Genomic DNA, 25,535 nt, shown 5'->3' with positions numbered 1-25,535 from the left:
CTTTGTGCAAATGTACTGCAACATGAACGCATACACATAATGTAGTTCTCATACTCATATTCACATTTTTATTGTACAAACAGTTAAAATACAGTAACAGATTAATGGGAAGGAAATGATCACAAGTAGATTTTGTGGGTAAACGTCCTAGGAGGAGTCATCACCTCCTATAAACAGGTGAGCATTTTTAGGAAACTGAAGTAACAGCCAAAGTCAATATTGGCATATTTTAGTTCTTCAGAATGGTTACATGTGCCATGTCTAACAAGAAAGGGATGCACATATAGGAAGTTTTGTTTGTTTTAGATGCATAAGTGAAAGAGAAATTCCAAACCATTTCACAATGTCATTAAGCGATCGCACAATTCAGTTTGATATTATATAATTTAAAACGAAAAATGTGAGAACTTAAGACAAAAAAAAAGAATTAGTAAAACATGTTACATCATCACATTGCTTTTAATAACTGCTTATCCAATTCAGGTTCATGGTGGCCCGGAGCCTATCGGGGAGAGCATTGGGCACAAGCTAGGATACATCCTGGACAGGACGCTGGTCCATCACTGCACAGACATGAACACACACTCATGCCAAAGTCAATTTTCCCTGTTGCTAATTAGCCTACAAGGCATGTCTTTGGATTGTGGGAGGAAACTCATGCAAACACAGGGAGGACATAGAATCTGTGTGGAGTTAGCAGCCCAGGAATTGAACCCAGGTCCCCAGAGCTGCAAGCCACCAATGCAAACTACTGCACCATTGTGCCACCCAAAACATGGTGTAATATAATCAATAGTCATAGCAGGTGATGTAGTGATATGGCAGACAGTGCTGCTGCTTCACAGCTCTCAGGTCCTGTGCTTGATTCCAGGCTGGGGAGCCTTCAGTGTGGAGACTGGATGTGTTGTGTCAGTATCTGACCACTGCACAAACTTATGCTAGGTTATCTTAAATGGTGTCTCTTAATTGACTTCCATCTTGATGTGATATTGGGCCATCTCAGGAATTATTACCCCAGTAATTCTGGTCCTCACTTACTGTATATAGCTGGGCTGATGGGATCAATCAGTGTAAATTACCTTACGTAGAGACCTGTCAGTTATGAGGCCAAAGCTTTACCCACTACATCGCGCCAACCCCCAATTATATTGAAATTGTAATGACTTGTAATGTAAATGCTGTGTTTGTACAGTTTCCTTTTATAATTATACATAAACAATTAGTTAATAATATATTTTATAAAAGCTTTTGAGGCTTTTTAAGAGTGCCTTCTTTTGTTAATACTGAACTTATCAGCTAGAATTTCATCCTTTTTTTTTCTAGAGTTGCATTTTTGGTACTGTAGCTTGTCGTCATAAGCATCAAAATTATGTACAGTTGAAAGTTCACGTTTTTAAGCATGAATCTGCCCTTGTGTTTTATGAACGCCCTGAGCTTCAAAAGAAACTTTTGAACTGCCACAAATACAGATTAATTCATTATGTCAAATAGCATGTTGTTATGCAGCAGTCAAAGCATGGTCAAAATGAACAATTAATCAAAACACTAAAAACGCAACTTACAAATTCCAATTACTTTATCTTCCTAAGAAGCTGTGGAGTAATTAGTTTCTTTTTATACTTAGTAGAGTGTGTCTACATACTGTTTTCTAACAGTTCACATCTCAATAGAAATGCCATTCAGGTAATTGGTATCTCTGAATGTGTGTGCCCTGCAATGGATAATTACTAAAAAATGGATTGATGCTATTGATATAAGGGTATGAAAATATTTGGAAGCTACCTTATGAATCTTTATGACACCCACTGAAGAAAACTTAAGCACAATATTTTTTTTAACACTGTATTTTTGCTGAGCTTAATAAAACTCAAATATTGTTTTAGAACTTGTTACCTGTAAATTAAGTAGGCATTCATACCCACTGAGATACAATGATTTTACACTATCTGGATTACTAATTTAAGTTTTTTTGTCTTAAGAAATGAAGAAACAAAATGTAATTTAAAATAGAGCTTACTGCAATTTACAAGGGAATAATGTACATGTACATCATTTATTTGGCTCCCCAACTTGTTTACCTGATCCATTTATTGTTTAAATACAGATGGTTGGCTTTTGCGCTTCTATGTCCTAAACCATAATATTTACGGGGTAGATGTGAACTATATAAGTGTGAAGAATAGTGTAAAAGAAACAAGGATCTGTTCAAGTTGATATTTTTATTTTTTCCCCTTAAACTCAGCTATAAATCACCCTGACAAAATGTATAATGTATTTGAGTGAACAAAATAAGTAATGAAATGAATTACAGTAACTATTTCACCCTGACAATTTTAGTTATCAATCCATGACTTCATAAAAATAACAAGAACAACCACTACTGTAACTGACACTTAACATACATTAAGCAATTAATATTCTTTCAGGATGTTAAACTATTTTGAGGGTTGTAAATGACCATTACAATGAATAATGTGTTTTGTCGTACCAACAGTGTAAACAGAACAATTGCTGCTTTCAACAGACTTTCAACAGAAGTCATAAGGACTTAGAAACCATAAATTATAAATTGTGCAAACATACATAGACATACAGTACATGTGTACAAGAGTCTAACAGCTGTCTCTAACTATAGCAGTGCTACTGTGCAGTTATAATAATTATATATTCGTATCTGTGTTGTCAACATACCATTCATTACTAATAAGGTTGATTATTAATTAATACATGTTCATTAACAACCACATTATCTTTCTTAAAACATAGAAAATTCATTAACAATTGTAGTCAGAACATGAATTACCTCTTTGAGTTGAAATAAAGAGAACAAGTAAACATTTACATCATGGATTCCTCCTCCATCTCAATTTCTTTGTCCAGCTCTATTGCTGTATTTTCGTAGCATGTGATTCCACCATACTTTCTCATGTGGACCATCAGGGGTCTTGGAGACTGACTTCCTGGCAGAGTGTTCACATAGATGCCTGTTCGATTTTCCTCTAGAGCAGGTCCCCAGTCTAAGGATGGTCTAATGGCTTGTTTAATTCTCTGTTAATACATTAATTTGTAAGACGTTCAAATATACAATAGATTCTTCTGTGGGGTCAAACTGAACAGTATAAATTTAATCAGATATGTCATTCAGCAACCACTATTTAAATTTAAGTTGTAGACCTAAAAACGTGTATTAAACGATGTGATGGCTGTTTAATTTAAAATCACATGGAATGGTATTGTTAAACTCTAAAACTATTAAAACTTGTTTTCGTTTTCAAATCTTTAAACCATAACTGAACCATAAGAGAAATGGTTCTGTTACTGTATGTCTGTTGCCTCTAACGTACAGTACTCACTTCTCCTGATGTAAGATTATTCTGTACATGCCTTGAGCTCTTATACTTAGGTGTCCAAGATATAAATATACGTTTGGTATAGGCTTTGTACATCCTTCACAATTCAGTTGATTGAAAAATATAAGTACTGCCCTAAAGGCACTATTGCAGTAAAGCAAGAAATCTTTTTATTACCAAAATTTGAAATCACATTTGAAAAGAACAGATAACATTTAGTCATGCTGTATGGAACCGTTTTATAAACTGACACAGGGTATTAAGGTTGTATTTGATAAAGCTTAACCTCACTGCTGGGTTTTATTATTGTCTTTTACAACCCTGCGGAATCACCCTTGGTCATATTAAAACATTTTAAGTGTATGATTGTACAATCAGTTCAATGATTGGTTTGAGTTTATGCACAGGGAATCCTTTGCTGCTGTAAAAGGTATCCCTAATTAATGTACATCATCGCTAATAAATCAATCTAGTATCTAACTGTGTCAGTGTCTGTGTCAGTTAGCCAAATCACATCAAAAAGACAATTGCAAGGAATTCTGCTCTATCTGTTCACATTGAATAAATATAATTCTTCATATAATATAGGCTCATTATTTTGAAAAAATATTAAAAATGCATGCTCTTGTTAGCATTAAAATATATTTCAGAATATAAACTTAAGAACAATTGTTAATGTTGTTGATCTACAGTTTGTGTGCTTGTGAATCAGATGTTTGAAAAGACTTAATGCCAGTTTGGCAAATACTGATGCATATTTCAAAGATCAGAAAGAAATGGGTTTAAAATTAACGACATACTTTGACATGGCATGTTATTCTCTGTGGGATTTATTCTTTAAAATAAAAAGTGGACCATAGCACTATCAATTCATAACAAAAGAATTGACTGATATTGAATCCCTAAAGGTTCTAGAAAAGAATGAATCTGACTGTAGCCTAAATGCCTATCAATATTTAACTTCTTACCATGTAGAAAGAGTACCTGAATACATCTGACAAATTTCAAATATTGCCTGAAAGACAATCTCCAACCCTTTGAAAGGTTCACTTTCATCTTCAGAAATTGAATTCAGTGATTTCATAATTATTTATTTTTGTTGACCTATTACTGTCTGATAAAGGTAATTAGTTTTGTGGTACCTTTAAATTTTCTAATGGAGCAACTGATTATATGCCCTGTAAAAGCTTTTATTCTGAGATTTCTATGCACAGAAACAGCAGGTATGAATTATAAATTATTTACAAGACCTTATTAGTGGCAACTGTTGAACAGTGCCACATACACATCAGAATATGCAATGTTAATTGCTCCTTACCCTGCCAGGATTCTACAGTGGCATGCTAATCATAAAATATTTATTTTATGGCTTTCTGAACTGATTATTTTGTTTTGTATTTACTGTATGAAGCTCTCAGGTTGTGTGCATCAGATTTACTTTTCTTCACAGGCTATTGAAAAACAAGTTAATGCATATTGCCTGTTCATTCATAATTCATGCAAACAAGCACCTTAACATGGTAAAAAATAACAAGGATTTTCCTTTCCAAACACAGAGTGCAGTGTTTATTTAAGAAATAAATCTTAGGATTTACTTGTATTGCAGTATCTTCACTATTGTAAATTAACCAAAAATATAAATTGAATAAAACCATCATATGTCCTTATTTAGGACACCTTCCAGTGAGCAGAGGTTCATTTAGAAATTAGAAAACCTATTTTCAACTGGTACCTCTTTAACAGAGCATTGTCGTGTCTATAGTAATTGCTTTCTTGTAATCTTTAAGAGTAAATCTGTCATAAACCAGTCAAGAATGTGTTATTCTGCTATAAAGGGTAAGCCACAGACATGTTGCATGTCAACTCACCTTGTAAACAACAAAAGCACAGAATGTTTTAAAGTTATATGGAACATTAAAGCAGAGTGATAGAAATACCTACATTTTAGATGTATACAGATGTAGAGGTTTTCTACTGTATGTAACAGAATAGAAGATGATAATCTTTAAAGTGGTAAACACACAAATCATACAGTAGAACGTGACATTAAATAATTGTTCTCCAGGACCTGAAAAATCCATCACTGGGCCAAATACATTACATTTTTTTTTCACGTGAATCTGGAATGTGACTGCATGTGATGCACTATCTAAAATGATCCAAAGCTGGTCTCAGCATTGTGACAGGTAATATGTATTTTCAAATGAGATTCAGGGAAATACTCAAGCAACTGGTGAAAATACAGTATGTATCCAAAACTGTTCAAATGCTATCCCTTACATTTTTGCTTTCTATTCTTATTTTAGGCTCATATAGTTAGTAACTCATTCTGTATTTTATTTTCTGTCCAGAACAGATATTGCTAATAATACGTATAAGAATAATTGTCATTGCTGTCACATTTAATATTGAAAGTCAATCATAATTACCTCTTTCAAAGTTCCTTCTTCACGGAGAACAGAAACCACCATCCCAGTTGGCACCATTAAACATGGTAACAGGCCCATGAAAATACCCAATATCTCTGCCCACTTAGGGAGCTTGTAAGTCCCATATTCAGACGGCTCATATTTCACAATGCTGTATACAAGCAAAGCCTGAAAACCAAGAAGCAAATAAATTGGTATACTATTGTAGCATAAGTAAACAAGAATGAAAAGTGCATGAGCTGTTAAGTAAAATGAAAAGACTAAAAATGGCAATAAGTTTCAGAACATTGACAAAACTCAAAAGTACTTTTTTTCGTTCAAGCCTCATTCACACATTTCACCTTTTCCATGCCCATGCATAATCGTGCTGTTTTAACAAAGTATGTAAAATATTGTATCATATAATATTGATTAAAATAATTATTCACAATATTCTTTAAACAGTGGGAGTTCTTGCCCAGACAGATTTTCAGACCCCCCTGTTTTTTTTCTTGGAACATGAAAAATGTGGTCAAGCAAGCATTTTTTTACACCAACAGGCAGCATACTCACAGAGACGGACGATGACGATGTTTCATTTCCTGGCCTATAGTTTTTACTACCTTGCACCTTCCAGATCGTAATCATATCTTTTGTGAAGCAGGTATAAATAGTCTTACCAACATGGAGAGTGGTGAAAGGTAGTTCCAGCACATCTTAAAATAAATCCCTGGTTCAAATCCTAGCATCATCTTAATGTCTCGAGAAAATCTCTGCACACCTGTAGGGGAAGTAGGAACAGTTGTAATACTATTAATAAAAGACCATTTTTAAAACTAAGAAAATACCAATGAGCCCATGGTTTTCAAATGTTTAATTAACTCTTCTTAATGTACTATCCAATGTGATAGTTCACATACTGTACCAGGCTCACATGAGGTTACAGTAAACACTTTTAAACACTATAAATTCTCATACAATTACATGGGAAATGATAATGAAGATCAGAGCTGAAAGTGATGTGTAAGTGGTTTTCTCATTTCTAATAATAAAGCAACTGGCTATCTTCCCTCAGAACACAAGATTTTGAACATGTGACAGTGCATAAAACTGGTACAGATTGTAACTGCTCTTAAAGTGTTAAATACTGTATGAACATGGTGAAGAGGTGAAATGAAGAGATTATCTGTTGAATATTTAATATTTTGTTTTGAATCCCTGTCACAGCAAGTTAATAGGTTTTAGTGATGTATCTCCAAAGAATGGCTAATTGACAGATTCACCAGCAAACCGTCTGACAAGCAGCAGTGCTTCAGGCTGAATCTGCAGGTTCATGTCAATTTAGATGGTCTCCATCTGAGGGGCAATAGGAAACTATTCTAAACTGAATGGTGCATCAGGACGCATTAATCATTTGTGTTCGATGTATTTTTCTTTAACCTTTGTGCTTTTATTGTGTAAGTCTAAAAACACAAGGGATCCAGTATATAATGTATTTGGTTTATATTAACTAGCTTTTGGAATTCTTTCTATGCATGCTGTAAGTTTACAGCTTATGATCTTTTATTCATAAAATAATTTTAAAATATTCATACATTTCATAATGTATATTTTACTGGCAAAGAAAATGTGGAAATTTTGTATCATAAAGAAAATCTACAAGTATTCAGTTGAAAAATTATGTGATATATAAGAATATTCTGATAAAAATCCAATACATCTAAGACTTAGTGAACAATTCAGTCATATACAATAGACAAGACAATATCTAAGTCATAGACAGACTCACTGAGATAGACACTTACAGCTACTTGATTGTAAAGGGAGTCTGGTGGCATACAGTTTATTATAAAATAAGTACCTGAACTGCTGATCTATTGATTTTTTTAATGTTCTGACATATCAATTTTTGAGTTAATGGTTAATGTAGTAATGAAAATAAACCATTACTGAGAGTTAAAAGGTTTGGTAATAATCTAAATATGAGGTTATACTGAGCTTAATGAGCAATATAGTAGAAATTCATCCTTCCAGTTTTACCTTATCTGATGTTGCTATTGACCTGAAAGACCATAGTGAACTGACTATACAAAAGCTCGAAGTAAATAGCACTGAGATCACAAACAGCCAAGGCAATTTTAAAGGACCTGAGCTATGAAAATCTCTGCTATCATTAGATCAATAAAATGTTCAGCCTCAAAGGAAAGATATGAACTATAGATATTTGAAGATCCCAAGGAGAATTCCCAAGGCTACGATTTTGATTTTGCACTGTTTCCCATCTATAAATGTCCAAAATAAATCTTCTAACACATAAAATAGGCATAGAGAAGCTTCACCAAAGGACTGTCAAATGTATACTTACTATATATGCGTGAAATTACAAAACATGATGTTATCACCACAACCATTAACCCAAACCCAGCACTGTAGTCATCCAACAGAACCAGCCAGTACATTCCACCCTTAAGCGGACAGTGAAAAAAAAAGATCATTTTAAAACAAATGTATAGTGTTGGTTTTTAAAAAGATACAGTAAAGGTAGTTTACCAGAATTATCAAGACTGCACTAAGAAATAAGAAACTGTTTCTTAATTTTATTAAAGGTAGCATTTTTCTTTCTTTGCTAGAATAATCAACCTCTAGCCACTGAAACTGGTTAAAAAATATTTTAAAAAATTAGAAAGACTAAGTATGCAAATGTTAATTCAAAAAATCAAAATGAAAAGTTATTTTCAGTGAGAATTCTAAACAAAGCAAGGAGAATCACTACAAAAGATAGCTGGTAATTTAAAAATGGTCCACATAAAAGGCAAAAGAAAATAAGAAAATTTACATTTTCCTTTGATATCTAATCATGAAAATGTAGAAGAAATATAAATAAAAATTAAAGGTCTATTTCAAAGGACATCAACTTTTTTATCGAAAACTGCAATGACAATTTTGTTTAAAAACATCTAATATCCTAATTGTTTTTATCAAGAGTTGAACAGAAGCTTTAGAAATTCTGGAGTCTGCTCAGTACATCAGTTTGGTCCTTGTGACATTCATTTTGAACAAGTGACTGAGATGTTAACAATTTCCTGTCTAACACAAGGGCTTGTCAAATTTCTTATAGACTTCAAAGGTGAGACTTATAAGTAATCAGGAACATCTGTGAATCTTTCTGAAAATCCGAAATAAGTGTGCCTTCATAGTCCCTTGAGGGTTATCATATTTAAAGTAGTCGACTTCAAGTGCTTCTGGTCTGTTATAAAAAAAAGCTTTCAAAACAATCATTATAGTTATAATAAGAAACTCTCTCTCTTCAGCACCTTCATAATTGAAAGGTATTTGTTTAAATGTTTAATCATTTCTATAAATCAAGTGGGTTATACAGTGCCTTGCGAAAGTATTCGGCCCCCTTGAACTTTTCAACCTTTTGCCACATTTCAGGCTTCAAACATAAAGATATAAATTTTTTATTTTATGTGAAGAATCACCAACAAGTGGGACACAATTGTGAAGTGGAATGAAATCTATTGGATTTTTGAAACTTTTTTAACTAATAAAAAAATGAAAAGTGGGGCGTGCAAAATTATTCGGCCCCTTTACTTTCAGTGCAGCAAACTCACTCCAGAAGTTCAGCGAGGATCTCTGAATGATCCAATGTTGTCCTAAATGACTGATGGTGATAAATAGAATCCACCTGTGTGTAATCAAGTCTCTGTATAAATGCACCTGGTCTGTGATAGTCTCAAGGTTCTGTTGAAAGCGCAGAGAGCATCATGAAGACCAAGGAACACACCAGGCAGGTCCGTAATACTGTTGTGGAGAAGTTTAAAGCCGGATTTGGATACAAAAAGATTTCCCAAGCTTCAAACATCCCAAGGAGCACTGTGCAAGCGATCATCTTGAAATGGAAGGAGTATCAGACCACTGCAAATCTACCAAGACCTGGCCGTCCCTCTAAACTTTCAGCTCAGACAAGGAGAAGACTGATCAGAGATGCAGCCAAGAGGCCCATGATCACTCTGGATGAACTGCAGAGAACTACAGCTGAGGTGGGAGAGTCTGTCCATAGGACAACAATCAGTCTTACACTGCACAAATCTGGCCTTTATGGAAGAGTGGCAAGAAGAAAGCCATTTCTCAAAGATATCCATAAAAAGTCTCGTCTAAAGTTTGCCACAAGCCACCTGGGAGACACCCCAAACATGTGGAAGAAGGTGCTCTGGTCAGATGAAACCAAAATCGAACTTTTTGGCCACAATGCAAAACGATATGTTTGGCGTAAAAGCAACACAGCTCATCACCCTCAACACACCATCCCCACTGTCAAACATGGTGGTGGCAGCATCATGGTTTGGGCCTGCTTTCCTTCAGCAGGGACAGGGAAGATGGTTAAAATTGAGGGGAAGATGGATGCAGCCAAATACAGGACCATTCTGGATGAAAACCTGTTGGAGTCTGCAAAAGACCTGAAACTGGGACGGAGATTTATCTTCCAACAAGACAATGATCCCAAACATACAGCAAAATCTACAAAGGAATGGTTCACAAATAAACGTATCCAGGTGTTTGAATGGCCAAGTCAAAGTCCAGACCTGAATCCAATCGAGAATCTGTGGAAAGAGCTGAAAACTGCTGTTCACAAATGCTCTCCATCCAACCTCACTGAGCTCGAGCTGTTTTGCAAGGAAGAATGGGCAAGAATTTCAGTCTCTCGATGTGCAAAACTGATAGAGACATACCCCAAGCGACTTGCAGCTGTAATCGCAGCAAAAGGTGGCTCTACAAAGTATTAACGCAAGGGGGCCGAATAATTTTGCACGCCCCACTTTTCATTTTTTTTATTAGTTAAAAAAGTTTCAAAAATCCAATAGATTTCGTTCCATTTCACAATTGTGTCCCACTTGTTGGTGATTCTTCACATAAAATAAAAAATTTATATCTTTATGTTTGAAGCCTGAAATGTGGCAAAAGGTTGAAAAGTTCAAGGGGGCCGAATACTTTCGCAAGGCACTGTATATGATATATAAAAAATAATCATTTTAAACCAGGAGCAAGACAATTTTTGTTAATTTAATTAACTTACTTCTGTGGTGAGAATCAATCCCATTAGGAACATGCTGATAGAAATACAGGCTGAGAAGAAGGCCTTCTTTGGTCTTAAGTAGAATGGAAATTCATCTGTGATGGCAGTGACAATTGTTTCCATAAATGCAAACTTTGGGGAAAAAATCAGATGAAGGAGCTATGCATAAATGTCTGTGTTACAACTGCTTTATTATAGCTGAAAACCTGCAAGAATTCATGTTTCAAGTTAGGTATTCTCTTAAGTTCCCAAGTCACATTGTTTAAAAAGTGTCTCGCTAATGTGGATCAGACTTTCATATAATGTATTTACACTTGATGTTCTGCATCAACATTATGTAGCTGTAGGTGTGTCTCCTGATCTACTTATACATACTAAAGCCCTGCACCTTTCAGGCTGTACTCTTCCTTAAGATTCCCCATATAGCTGGCAGATGACAGTGTTAAACTGCTGATGTCATTGTTTATATCCTGACCAATTAGCTATCTAAATGTGTTCAAATGAATTAGTGCTCCTTCATTGAATATAACTAAAAATAACAATGTAGTCTCCTATAGAAAAGCGAATTGACTAGGAGTAACAACACTCCAGAACTGAATGCATTTGAAAAAGGGTTTGATTTGGCTTAGTCTCCAAACTGTAGGATGAGAAGACTAGGATCTCCATGCAGATTGAAGAGTTACCCTAGGGGTAACAGCAAAGGTGGAGATGGGGTGGAGGAGGGATGCAGCAGACGATTTAGGAAATGATGTCACGGATGATTACAGCTGAGATGAAAGAGAGCTTGTTTCCTGTCATTCCTCCTTGTTTGAAAGCTTCATGTATATGAATTGTGTGGCATTGTGCTTTCCAAAAAACCTATCAAGAACCTAAATACAGCAGTGGAAAGATCTGGACGATGCTCACCTGGCTGTCCAGCCCCAGCGTAAGCAGCATGAAGAAGAACAGGAAGGACCAGAAGGGAGAAAGTGGGAGCATTGTCATGGCCTGTGGATACACAACAAATGCTAGGCCTGGACCTGCACAAAACAAAGACATCATAACTCTGTTTAAAGGCCTGAATCACCTACAACTTGTCTCTTTTCAAGAAATGTTCTCAAATATAGTTAAAATTAAAGTTAACTGTGGGAAGATTTTGCATGTATGTGTCTTTCTAGTGATCTTGAGTGCGTCAAACTATAAACGGTGCTGGCAGATGTCCTACAGTGTGAAAAAAAAGCCTTTCTAAAAGAAATAAGGGGCTCTTTTTAATTAACATCCCAAGTTACTGTAATTGTACAACAGTTTTCCTAATGCTTTACAAAAGCAGGCCAATAAATAAAGTGAGAACAGTTCCCATTGTAATGCATCTGTTCGTGCATGTGGTGGAAATAATAGGAAGGCCATAGCGAATATCATTTTTCTATATACAGTAGTTGCTAAATTTGGTTTCACATTATGTGCTCCATCATGATATCATGATATCTGTTTGGCTCTGGAATAGTAGAAATTTGTGTCAATCTATTGGAACTAAGGCTTAACTGGTTGATACAGTTCACTGTCAATTACAATATTCTGCAAAATAAGATTTTGTTCTTAAGAAGCCAAAGAGATGGAAATCACAAGGCACTTAATCAGACATGTGACGAGTCCAGCACTTCCCGTCAGTACTGCTGAAGACTTTATTGGTGCAGTTGGCACCAATAAAGATTGCTAGTATTCTTCAGGATACATTATAGTAAACTACTTCAGCTGTAACTCTCCATGTTTGACCAGGTTTGCACCTGGTCAGCAATCTTTGAGCTGATACATGCCATTACCAAAAACATCCAATATGTATTTTTTTATGAGAGATTGTTACTTTATTTATGGAAATCCTTCTTTGCGTAATCTTATATTCTATAAATAGACTATATTTTGCACATTTAGACACTGCTTTATTGATTTACTTTGCATGACACTTTCAATAGTCTACCAAAACTCTGGGTTAACTTAACTCAGTAACAAAGCATAATGATTTTTGAGTAAAATATATATGACCAATTCAGTATAGGAACAAAACATGGCATTCTTTATCTCTGCAAGCATAAATATATAGAGAGGGAGATTATTTTCTGTTAACATCAGGCACATGGGATAGGTTGATGACAATATACAGTCAGTTAATAGGCTGTGAGACACACAATCCATTAATGACTAAAGCAATGTTTGAAAAGGGTTCACTTTTCCCTAATAAAACTCTTTGTTTGGGGCACATACAGTATATTTCCTTTTGAATTCTGAGTTTCTTGACATATTTATCAGATGGCACTTGTCCCCACATTTTCCACCTGGCTTCATTACTGTGACAGAGAGCAGGTTTCCAGCTAACCCCTCAAAATCAATTAATAGAAATTAGCGTCTGCATGAGCACATCACACACTAGTGCTGAGATTCCATCTGGATTAACCCAACTGGACACACTGTACAAATACTCTGATTAAGAACAAATGCTTTGAGTCTAATCTTTTTTTTCTGCTGTGGCACTTTATTTGATTTACAATGTTGATCTTTGGTTCATTTAAGTAAATTATTATTTTATGGTTTAGAAACAAAGTAAAAAACCACTAATAATCTCTTTCTAAGCTTTCTGTAAATGTTGAGCCAGGTTGCAACCCATAAGCAGGTCTTAAGTATACACTCTGACTCATTTCTTTCTCCCTCCAGATCAACAAGATAACGCTCTTGTTCCAGAGAATTCAGAATTCTTGTCATTTTCATCCAAGATGTCAGTTTTACATTGTAGTTTGGGAGAAAAGGCAGACATCTCAGTTTAATGATGAGTTGAAAAAGCTAGCATATTTGTCCCATAAAGGGATATACAGTATCTTGCTGTGTTATTTTACTGTCTAACAGTGAATGACCTTCAGGACATTATCCACATTGAAATACAACAGACTTTTTAAGAGAGAAAAAAAAAGTCAGTCCCTGCCAACTCCCCCACCTTCCTCAACATCCTCACCACAACCATCATCCTTTTTTTGGAAGAAATGGTCTCCAGTTCAAAGGTCTGAGAATTTATGGCTTTCCAACACCACTTCCTGTTTGATCTTAAGGGGCTACAAGTCCTCAGGCATGAGGGCTGAGCACACTGCTCCACAGAAACAATGCCAGATTAGGCCGTCTTCCCATTAAGAAAAGAAAGCCTTTGATCTCCTCAATTTAGAGCTGCCGGCTGCACCAGGACCAGTTGAAAAGGCGACACAGGAATAACAATATGATACATAGTAAATGGAAGATGCCATAGGCATGACAATCAGACTAGAGGCTTGATCCCTTGAGTTTCCAAATTCAGATCTAGTATATTCCTTAACAGTCCCAGAGTGGAAGACAAACAGCAGTGTAAAGTTTGAAATTAAATTTACCAAGCAACAGATAGCATTACTAAGATCTCTTTCCGACTCCTAAAATCTGTGTTTTAAACTGAAACGAGTTTAAAATCAGGCTGTGTAGTATATTTCTTACCCATGACAAGAAAGAAACAACATTTCACTACTCATCAACCTAGTCATCAAAATACATTTCTGTGTAGTTGTTGAACTGTCTGATATCTACAGTACATATCTGTCACTATTTTCAATTCAAGAAGCTTTATTGGCATGACCAATGAATTTTAGTGTTGCCAAAGCATATACAATTTACACAGTATCTACAGATATTTACAATATCATACAGACACATCATAAGACAAGCACTTGCTCTTACTGACATAAGATATTTATGGACAAGTGTTACCTGCTTGAGCTACTTGGTCCACAGGAACACCTAACTCCTGAGACATGTACCCCAGTACTGAGAAGATGGCAAAACCTGCCAGAATACTGGTGAAGGCATTTCCCAAAGTTACTATAAATGTATCCCTAAAAGGGTAGAAAGGAAGAAATAAGATGAAGCGATTATTTAAGTCTTTGAAAAAAGAATAAACCTTCAAATCCAAAGTCTGTTGCTCCACAATCATTTTGCTTTTTGTGTGAAGGGCATATCTGAGACAAATTAGTCTTCCACGCTTCAGGATACACAAACTTCATTACAGCTTGGAAGACATGTTTGACATACAGTATATCTGCTTCTAAGAAAGGATTTCTAATAGCACTATAGTAAAGTGACAGAAATGTTGATGCTATGCATTGTAAACAACAGTAGGTTTTCTACTGAGGTGTACAGATAACAAATAAGTTATTACTGTATTCTAATCAGTTATACCTGTAATGCTCATCTTATTGAACATTTTACTCACTTTAGTAAATGAACTGTTATGGTATTCTGGTAAATTTCTTTGCATTACAGCTACAGGGTTCCTACATCTCAGTGCATGTCAAATTCTTCTCATTGTTACAGGAGAAACTGTTGGCTTGGTTTACTGTTTCTTTCACTGTTGTCATTGTCTGAAAAATAATTAACTAATTTTACAGCATCTTAGTCCAATACGGTATGTTACACTAAACCCTGCAATAAAATAATCCATTCTTGAGCTTTTGGATTCGTTTTCTTCTCTGGAATCTGTGTGGCTCTCTTTGCTGAGGCAGTGAAAGACTGTTTGCGTAAGTGAGTAAATTGAAGCTGGGCACCTGTGCCACATCCGTGTGAGGACTATAAAATGAAAGCTTTAGTCCTTCAACTGGATAGAAGTTCAAATTAGAGACCTTTTGACTTCTTATTTATTGGCAAGCTGATACTGGAAAACTCCTCCCCTACCTGCAGGGCTTTAGAGTAGAGTCACACTAACCTGTAAATGTTTTGGTTGAAGGTGTTGTAGGAAGCAAAGGTCAACAAACCACCGAAACCTACCCCAAGGGAGTAGAAAATCTGAAGAGCTGCCTCAATCCATACCTGGAGAGAATCATAGCAATTACACACATTGGCACACTTATCAGTCTGTACAGCACCTTTTCCCTCCAGGCAAAGCTTTCAAGAGCAGAATCCAAATTAGGATATATAAAAGTAAGGTCGTTATGGAAGATGGTGGGCCAGGTATAGAACTTTCACTGTCTATAAATCTCTATGTAACTTTCACTCCTCACCACTGGCAAATGGAATTAGTCATTTTCCATTAAAAATGCACTACTGTCGCTTTTGTGGCGAAACCTGAAAAATAAAGTAAACTGAAGGCTGACTCCTTAACAATTTTTTTTTTAAATGTGAGCTTCCCCTGGAATATCATCTTCGACCAAATTCATCGGGAATTTGAACCACAATTTAAGTAATAGAAGCTTTTATACCTTTGAAGTGAGGAGGTGGTCAAACTGAGGGGTGAGGTAAAACTTGATCCCTTTCCAAGCTCCATCCAAAGTCACCCCTCGGATAAGAAGCATGACAAGGATGACATAAGGGAAAGTGGCTGTAAAGTAGACAACCTAGACACAAATTAAGTACAATCAGAAGTGTCTGTTTACTCTGTGGCAATCTTTAAATGAGATGTAGTTTGTCTGTCTTCAAGTTTTATGGCTTACTATTCTCAGGATAAATCTTCTTGCATAGCTACATAAATATTAAGTTAAACCTTATTAATGCTATTGAATGTACATCTTGAGCTCCAGGATTGTACATTTATATAAAAGCACCAAAACTAAGTCCTTGTTTTGCACCATGTTCTACATGTTTTATGATATATCTCATTTGTTCAAGCTTTTATAAGCTAAATGGCAAAATACTTGTCGATAGGTCTGGATAAAGCCTTGATATTTAAGACCATTGAGAAGTTTTTAGTTAGTGGAACTTGATGAAGTGATCTATTGCATGTAGCCATCCTCAAAATGATTTGGTTGTCTATTTTAGAAAATTACTTACATTTTCTAGACAAAACATTATATTAGGAAATATAGTAAAAAGGGTAAAATAGGGAATGTTAGTGTATGTAAAAATTGTGCTATTAGTAAGACTCCCTTTAAAATATTGTGTTATGTGGTCTTTGTGTTTCAAAACAAATGTTGCTGCTCTGGAATTCGCTGAGAGAACATCGGCCAAATATATTCCTGAGCTCAAAGGAATGTTCTACGCTTACAGGCTAAAAGAATCAAATCTTTTTTTCATTTTCAACTGATAAGACAATGAGGTGACCAGAAGCAAGAATTCACAATCCTTGAAGACATTGACAAAGTCAATCCAGCAGACTTCTTCAAGAACAGTGAAACCAAACCAGAGGACACAAGATAAAACTAAGGAAGTTCATTTAACACTGAGATTGGAGGTTTCTTCCACAAGGGTTGTAGTGGAACAAAATACTCAGCCATGTTGTCAAAGCTGATAAACCTGTTTTTTTTCAGGACATATAAGTATATAAGAATGATTACAAATGAGAATGGCCCACTTGTCTTATCTAGCAGTTTAGTGTTTAGTACCTAGCTGGTCTGGCTATCTGATTCAACCATTTCTGATAGAAGCCAGAGTATCAGCTTCACAAACATTGCTGAAAAGCTAATTCTATACTTCCACAAATTTAAATAGAGTTTTGCTCATAGGCACTTCAGTAAGATCTGCTCTGTAGCTGGTTGCTGGAGAGCACAGTATGATTGAAACATAAAAAATTAAAAGCACCATATGGAGGATATTAAGATTGATTAATCATTAACTATTAATGTTTTTTACAGATTATTTTTCTTAAAAACATTTTTTATCCAGTATGCAGAAATCATGTCTTACAGAAGGGGTTTTAATGTTTATTTTAAGCTTTGTTATATTGTAAAAGTATTTTCAGAACAATTTTCATGATTGCTGAGATACCAGTTCCCATTGTGTAGGGTTAAAAACAATGGGTAATTAGCTTGTAGTCAAGTGAAATCTACATCATGACCTCAGTATGACCCCAGGGTGATATAGTGTTGTAATAGCACATGTGGTGCTATTGCAGTAACACTTTCTTTTTTAGGATTTGTTTGTAAACTAATTTTTAGTGTTCTTTGTTTTTATTACTACTTTAGTACTACAACACAAAAATAAAGCACTGGTGTGCTAATAAATTTTAAATGATAATTTGAAAAACAAATTAAAAGTGACTCATGTACTGTATGACACATCAGTGCAACATGCCATGTGTACATTTATTATGTATTAGTGGCTAAAGGTAATATGTACCTAGCTAGCTAGCCTTTATACAGAGATTGTCCATCATGTAAGTTCTAATGTATCATTTATAAGCATCTAGTACTATTCTTATGTGGCTTTTCAGTACCTCCTGAACTGAAGAGTTACTACTATTAACTATTACTATTAACTACTACTACGAACTACGAACTTAGTGTTTTTTACATCTTTGACACAGAATGCTTCCTTACCTTTCCTGAGGACTTGACTCCTTTCAGGATGCAGAGATAGACAATAATCCAAGCCAAAAGGAGGCAAAGACAGAGATTCCACCTAATTCCCCCTGGACTCCCAATCCCTGAGCTTCCTTGGATGTGTAGGACATAACGGCTGAAAAAAAGTTATCCAATGCAGAAACTGAGGAAATAATCAGGTATAAGTAATATATTGCACAACATTAATAATCTGGTGCTGAGGTTCATCAGGAGTGCTGATGTAAGACATGGACTTCTCTGATTATTATGCAAAGATGCATCTCTGCAGAGCAAGGGAAATAGTTTTTTCACACTATGCAAAAGTAAGATTTGGGAGCATTGAGGTGTTTAATGAAAAGAAGGATCATTTTCCTTGACCCTACCTCCAGTACTCTTCACTAGGACTGACAGTGCCTGTAATATTCAGAGAAGACCCAGGGAGCTTCACTGAGCTGTTGTTTCCCTGAACGACTCTGTGATCCAGACAACGATCTGTATTCCACCAGTTCCCACAGTGCTGCCAGGGTAGGTCACTGGTCAGGGAGGCAAAGAGGTAAAAGAGTACGTAGGCAATGATCATGTTGTAGTAGATGGCTACTAATGAAACAATGACTATCATCCCCACACCAGCACCTACAGTATCACAGAGAGATAAAGATAAATGAACAACAAGGAATTAATGGAGAATGACAAAGTCAAAGACTCAGTAAGATTCTATAGGTCAAAATATATTTTGAATGTTAATATTGTTTTTAAATATTAGTTTTGCATTTCAGAATACATCATGTAATTGTACTCTACATTACTTTTTGTCTCCTTTGTAATATAGGCTACACATAAACATCCTGCATACTTTTCTAGTCATACATACTGTGATTTGGAAGAACAGAACAATAGTAAGAACATCACATACTGTATACAGTAGTAAGTCTAATTCTGAAAATGCTCTCTGCTCTTAGATCACCTTTAAAGAATGGACTGATTTTCCATACTGCCAGGGGTCCCAGGCTGGAGAACTGTCCCAAAGAGAGCTCCATGAAAAATATTGGGATTCCACAGATCCCTAGCATGATGAAATACGGGATCAGAAACGCACCTGGAAAGCAGGAAAAAAAACAGAAAACAGGGTCTTCTTTTTACACCCAGCAGTGGTTTAATTCTTTGCTTTAATTCTTTGTGATTTCTGATGTGAAGGGAAGCTGCTGGATACTGTTCTGAATCATTGCATTCAAATTGAAGCGCTGCGGAGTAAAATATTGCTCTCCTTAGAACCATAAAGTGGAAAAATGTCTATTTACTGTTAAAGTATGAATACATTTTTTGTGTGGATTTTTTAAAACTTTGATAATGTTTTAAAGAAATCAAAAGTTAATCAGATAGATTAGGTTGCATAGGTTCCAATATATCAAACCCATAGTAAGGGGTGGATAAACATCCTATTAATTTTGTTTAATTTACTAGTTGTAGTGTTTATTGTCTCCTGTTTTATAACCTCAGTCTCCATACCTTTAAATTTACTCTCTCACCTCCTCCATTGCTGTAAGTGCGGTATGGGAATCTCCACACATTGCCCAGCCCCACACAGTATCCAATACAAGACAGAAGGAAATCCAGTTTCCCAGTCCAGTTCCCCCGGTCTGCAGTGTACTCCAGTTCTGAGACCACCCCATCCTCTCCCTCGCTGGGGCTCATTAGATCTGGAGTACTGGACTGTTGGATACAAATTTGAAAAGTAAAAAAAAAAATCTAAATTTGTTGCATATAACAAACAGACTATCAAATCAGCTCTTTCCAATTAATTTTAACTGTTGACAGCTGTAGCACCTACGACATCAAATGACTGTGCTTAAAAGACAAACACACAAACAATGGCAATGACAATACACAAACAGGAGTTTCAAAACAACATTGCAACAACAGGCATGAGTAATAAGGAGTTTATGCTCATACTAGTGTACCTAAATCATGTCTTTAAAAAGATGACAAATTCCATGTTTTAGGGATGTCAAGACTGGAAAATCCCTTAGACTGTTTTGTTTTAATTTAAAATATAACATTCACCACACATCCTATTCCAAATTTACATTGCAGTATAATATGTTTTAAATATTATACTGTGTAATATATCATTTACCTGTAAATGTAAAATATTTAAACTATTTTTATATGAAACAAATGTATTCAATAACAATCAACTGATTCAAAGACGAAAAAAATATATATTTGTTGACCAGCACTGACATATCTTCCTGGAGTGCCCATCTGTCACATGACAGATAGAAGAAACAAACAAACATGCCCAAGAGCTTACTGACCAGAAAGAAAAATGTTTGATTTAATAAATGTTTGACTAAACTCTCATTGTGACCCTGTATTGGTTATTTAAAAAAAGGGTTGGTGGATGCTTTAACCCATCAGTGTACTTACAGTAGATTGAATGAGATTTTCCCAAATTTAAAAATAATACTAGCCCAGATATTTTCAATACTAAAGAGAAAAAAAGAAGTCTCCATACAAAAATATAAACTGACAGCACTGAGTATCCACACCAAATTATCTCCATGGCAACCAGGAAACTGTCTCTTCAATTTGTAATGGAATAATAACAACACCAATGAAAAATAATCATCTGTAATGCACATGTACTGTAGCTCTAAAATAGTGTGTGAAAAAAGTCAAAAAGAATATTGTATGGTTCTAATTTATTTTGGCAAGGGAACATTTACTGTATGAAGACCCACCAGGTTTAAAATGTATATGCTTTTATGCAGTTATAGATGTGCTATCAGTAATGAAATTTTGTGAGATAGTGAAATACTGCACTGCTATATCCTCAATAAACACTGCCAATATACATATTTTAAGAGGCCAAACTGATTATACTGATTATTATTGTTGTGCCTTTTCTTGATTTGACTTGGAGGGATATTCTGTCTTTTCAGGGAACTCATAGGATGATCATGTTCCAAGCTGTTGTGAAATACTGTTTAGAATGTATGCTATTGGTTTACATTAAATGCAAGAAAAGGTTTAAAATAAGTGTCTGTGGTATAATGATTTAAGGGAGCTACGTTTGTGATTTACTAAGCTTTTATGTAGTTAACCACAGCGTTGCCACCTTTACAAATTACTCCTTTTTATGACTTGACCAAGATTAAAGGAAATCTCTTTAGACATTCCGACAGATTGTCAAATGTACCAAATATTTTTTTCATCAGATGTTTTTTTTTCTTGTACAAATGGGACCGTTACACAAATTAGTCAATTGCCGTTTCAAATGTATTTACTACTGTAACCTTAACATTAATAAAACACCACATGATGATACATCAATGTTGATGTAGTTTCTTTGAAGATTGTAAAAAAGATATTTCACACATGAATACGTCCACACATTTTGGATCCAAATTATTATGTTTGTGTAAATAATTTAATGTGTTTAAAAACGTTATTATCCATTATCTATATATATATTATGTATTATCTATCTATAATCTACCAGTATTATCTAAAACCATTGAAACATTTGCTTATTTTAGAAATAATCTACAACTATTAGGTCTTCATGGAAATGCAATATTATTGCATGCATAAACTGAAAAATATTGAGCCTGTTTCTACTACTATTTTAAATTTTCAACTATAGCAAAAGTGTAAAAGACCAACATGCCCAATTTACATGACAATTTATATTCTAAAATAATGTAGACAACACTTTTAATATACAATATTGCACTGCACCTTATGCTTGGTGTTAGTGCACAAACTGCATATACAGTACAGATAAACAAAGGACCAATATTATCAAAAACAATACAAATCCTTCTTAAAATATTGATATAAATTTATTTCAGAGCAAACTGACTAGTTCAAAAGGCAAATGAATATCTTGTGTGCCTAAGTTTAATGGTTTCAGTTCACCGTTCACACATTCAGATGAATTCTGTGTGATGATAATGATATCCTTGTCAGAATTTCTGAAAATAAGAGAGACAACAGAGGCAGGCTTATGAGAAAGAATGAGTGGAGGCAAGGCATCAGTGATTTGACCATAACCATGTTGTAAACGATTGTGTAGGCTGAAGCATTTTCTGCTTTTCATAATGGCAATTAATTGGATTAATTTTCTATTTCAGAAAACTAGTCCTTTTACATGCTAATAGAATTAATAGACAGCTGCTTACCTCTTGTAGATGACTTGCTCGCAGACGCTTCATATCTCTGCCCTGTTGCTATGCTACACTTCCAGCACGTTAAATATCTTCACACCTCATCCACGTTACACTTCAGCAGAGAGAAACAAGGGCATTTAATGAAAGAAAAACAGTGGTGTCAATTGAATATGTCAATCCTTAGCTCTCTGGACCTGCTCACACTGCTGCCTCAAATGATGCTTGGCAGGCTACCAAGCTTATGAGAAAAGAACAATAGGAATCAGATGGCAGGTTATACAAAAATGATGGGGTGTGTAATTGTTAGGTAATAGCCTTGACAGCCTAATAACTGAGACAGTGATTTCCTGGGAGTGCAGCAACAGGTTGAGCTGTCGTTAGCAAGGGCAGTTTATAAAAGTATTTGAAAAGGGCATTTTCCATTACAATAAAATACTTTGACATGAAATCAGTGGAACTTAACATACATTTTTTTTATTTTTGGTATCGCAGTATATATATTGAGCTCGAGGAGGAGAATAATCTATAAAACTTCAATAAAGTTGTACAAGCAATAGCATAATACTATAAAAATTCAGGTCAGGCTTGCTAAATATATTGAAATCTTTCTTGACAGATGAAAAGTACCTAAAAAAATTACTTGACCACCAACTCTGTGCAATTAAATTAGATCTCAGTATTTAACCTAGGCATCTAGGGTCAGATGTGTATGAAATTTAATTTGGCATTATACAAACAAGGAATAAGAAAACACTTCCCTAGGAGAGATCAGGTGGAAAAGTAAAATCACTTGGAGAACGTAACTACATATTTCTTATACAAACAAGAAAAAAGCGAACACAGAGATCCACAGATCCAGAGATAGTGTCTAAGTAAAGGTTCTATAGAATAAGTGCATTTATTAAGTGCATTTTACCATCCTAGGTTAATTACTACATTACTACAGCTTTCACGTGACGATAAGGAATATAACATTATTCTGATCATTTAAATTATGTAAAACAATAACAAGAGGATAGTTTATTAAAGGCTTCACATGCAATTGGAAAAACACTTAATCAATCTTTAAAGTCTTTCAGAATGAGATTTTTATTGTAATTTCATTGTTTATTCCCTTTAGTTCTTAATTCTGATCACAGATTTTATGATCTCATATTTACAAATTACAAAACACTGAAACCTGCCCTGGACTGCATATTGTTGTATCATTGAAATGAGTGATTTATCAACAAAGCAAAGGTTAATCATGTTCAATATAACAAGATAAGCTAGATAAAAAATACACAACAGCATATTGTTGTTTCCGTGACTGTATCATTTAAGGACAGCATGTGTTAATATAGACTATTCAACTTCTGAAACATTAAAGATGGTTTCAGCACCCCCTATCAGACAAACAAGGTATAGTCATGCAATAATTTCCAATCAGTGTTTGCATTTATTGGTGAAACTGATTTTTTAAAATGTGAGAAAGGAATTGCTAATAATGTCTATGAATTATTTTTTTAATTATTTTTTCTTCTTTCTCAGCAATCTCAGACCCTTAGCAACACAGGAGCATGGGAAAGGTTGCAAACATGGTGTGGTGGTTTGATTGCTATTAACTGGAATCTCATCCAACCACTTCTAAACATTCTTCCCTTTAGTCCACACTCGTGTCTTCTGACTCACGTTCCACTTGATTGTCAAGAAGTCGTGAAAAGGTCTGAAAAGTTTAAAAGTAAATCTCTTTGGGCTCGATAATATCTTTCTGCTTTGGACTGATGACAAAGCAGCTTTTTTGTAACATGGGACTAAAATTTTATATCTTATTCTAAATGAGGTACTGTATGATTAGTGCACTGCATAATTTTAACATCCATACAAATAACATCAAGAAAAGGGTAGAAGCATAGAATAGAATCTGGAGCATATTCCAGAATGCCTGTAGTCCACTGCAGGGCACACACTCACACACCCACGCACAGACAATGTAGAGACACCAATAAAGGTAGACAGTTTATTTTTTGGAGGTGGTAGGAGACAGGAGTACGTGAAGAAAACCCACATGAACACTGAACATGCAAAGTACACATTTAAAGCTATGCATCTCAGAATTGAACACAGGACTCAAAAGCTGTAAAACAGCCCCAATTCGACCCACAATTTTAACATAACACCCTTTCGTTTAATGTCTGAACTTTTACCTTTACATCCTGAAGTTCTGTTTGCCTTTTTTTATTGCTTTCCACATTGCCTGGTGGAGGTAAAAGAACTGTTAACATACAGTAGCACTAACATCACATTTACATGTAGCTCTATGTGCCCAGTTTTTCCCTTCTTAGATTTTTATTTTACTTTTACTTTGTTTTGTGTAACATCTTGCACTTGTCTACATTAAAACTTAATTTTATGTTTATTTTTATATATTTATAACAGAATTCCTTTGGCACACTAACAAGGAAAGTGTGACTGGAAACTGTTGAAAATCTGTTAGAAAAGGTCGTTTCTGATTTAAATAGGGTCACAAAAAACCTAATAATATGTACATGCATATGCCATATATATACAGTATATATGTGCAACACATCTCCAATAGTATTATTTTATATTTAATTACTTTATTTTCAAAGCTCTTTGCACTTTTTGTGCTTGTGCACATAAGCAAACATGTCTCCCTCTTTGGTCAAACAGTGTATTTTCCAAAAATATTAAACATCAAAGTTATGAGGTCTATTAACTTATGCATGCCATGCCAATGTATGGCAATATAAACCATAATGATAGCACATTTTGATAATGATTTGATTGTTTTTCAAATCATGAATGGTTTAGAAAATAAAACAAATTTGCATACAAATAAAATATTCTTAAATATAAATTTATTAAGTTGCATATTTATTTATTATGTTGTATATTATGTAAATATGCCAAATTCTCCAGCTTTTTGAATTTATCAAACAGAGGGAATACCAGTAGTCCCTATTAACTATTTACAGTATATTGGTACTTAAGCATATCTGACATTTATAGACAATTACAGCATTGACACCATTCAGACTGGTATTGCTTTACAGCTTATCTGTTTATTTTAGAATAAATCTCACCAATATAGAGGTTATTAGTGAGTAGTAAGTATACTGTAATTGTGGAGGTTTATGGTAAAACTGCCCCATAAAGTCATGGCTCTTTAAAGTATAATGAAAGCTGTGGGTAATTGGTTTTATTGAAGTTGGGAAAAGTTGTGTGTTTATTAT

General features: G+C 34.8%; 1 protein-coding gene across 3 annotated transcripts; it reads right to left on the bottom strand.

The window, feature by feature from the left end:
• Nucleotides 1-53: 53 nt before the first annotated feature.
• LOC102697094 (sodium-dependent proline transporter) lies at nt 54-22,576 on the bottom strand. 3 transcript variants are annotated; one of them, XM_006631886.3, is made up of 14 exons: nt 22,312-22,576; nt 19,654-19,837; nt 19,092-19,223; nt 18,511-18,760; nt 18,125-18,263; nt 16,073-16,207; nt 15,580-15,683; nt 14,589-14,713; nt 11,742-11,854; nt 10,836-10,967; nt 8,124-8,223; nt 6,439-6,539; nt 5,780-5,947; nt 54-3,048 (listed from the first exon to the last, which is right to left on the bottom strand). In XM_006631886.3, the coding sequence occupies exons 1-14, from the start codon at nt 22,342-22,344 to the stop codon at nt 2,839-2,841; spliced, it is 1,926 nt and encodes a 641-aa protein (XP_006631949.2). In that variant the 5' UTR covers nt 22,345-22,576; the 3' UTR covers nt 54-2,838. The 3 variants fall into 3 exon arrangements, with proteins under 3 accessions (XP_006631949.2, XP_015205139.2, XP_015205140.2); XM_015349653.2 differs by lacking the exon at nt 22,312-22,576 and having other exon boundaries at nt 19,634-19,722; XM_015349654.2 differs by lacking the exons at nt 8,124-8,223; nt 10,836-10,967 and having other exon boundaries at nt 11,742-11,822.
• Between the last annotated feature and the right edge of the window lie 2,959 nt (nt 22,577-25,535).

The sequence above is a fragment of the Lepisosteus oculatus genome, chromosome 11 (genome assembly GCF_040954835.1).
Source record: "Lepisosteus oculatus isolate fLepOcu1 chromosome 11, fLepOcu1.hap2, whole genome shotgun sequence".
Lineage (NCBI taxonomy): Eukaryota > Metazoa > Chordata > Actinopteri > Semionotiformes > Lepisosteidae > Lepisosteus > Lepisosteus oculatus.
Note: the sequence above shows the minus strand (reverse complement) of the source record. Positions and strands in the feature narration are given on the sequence as shown.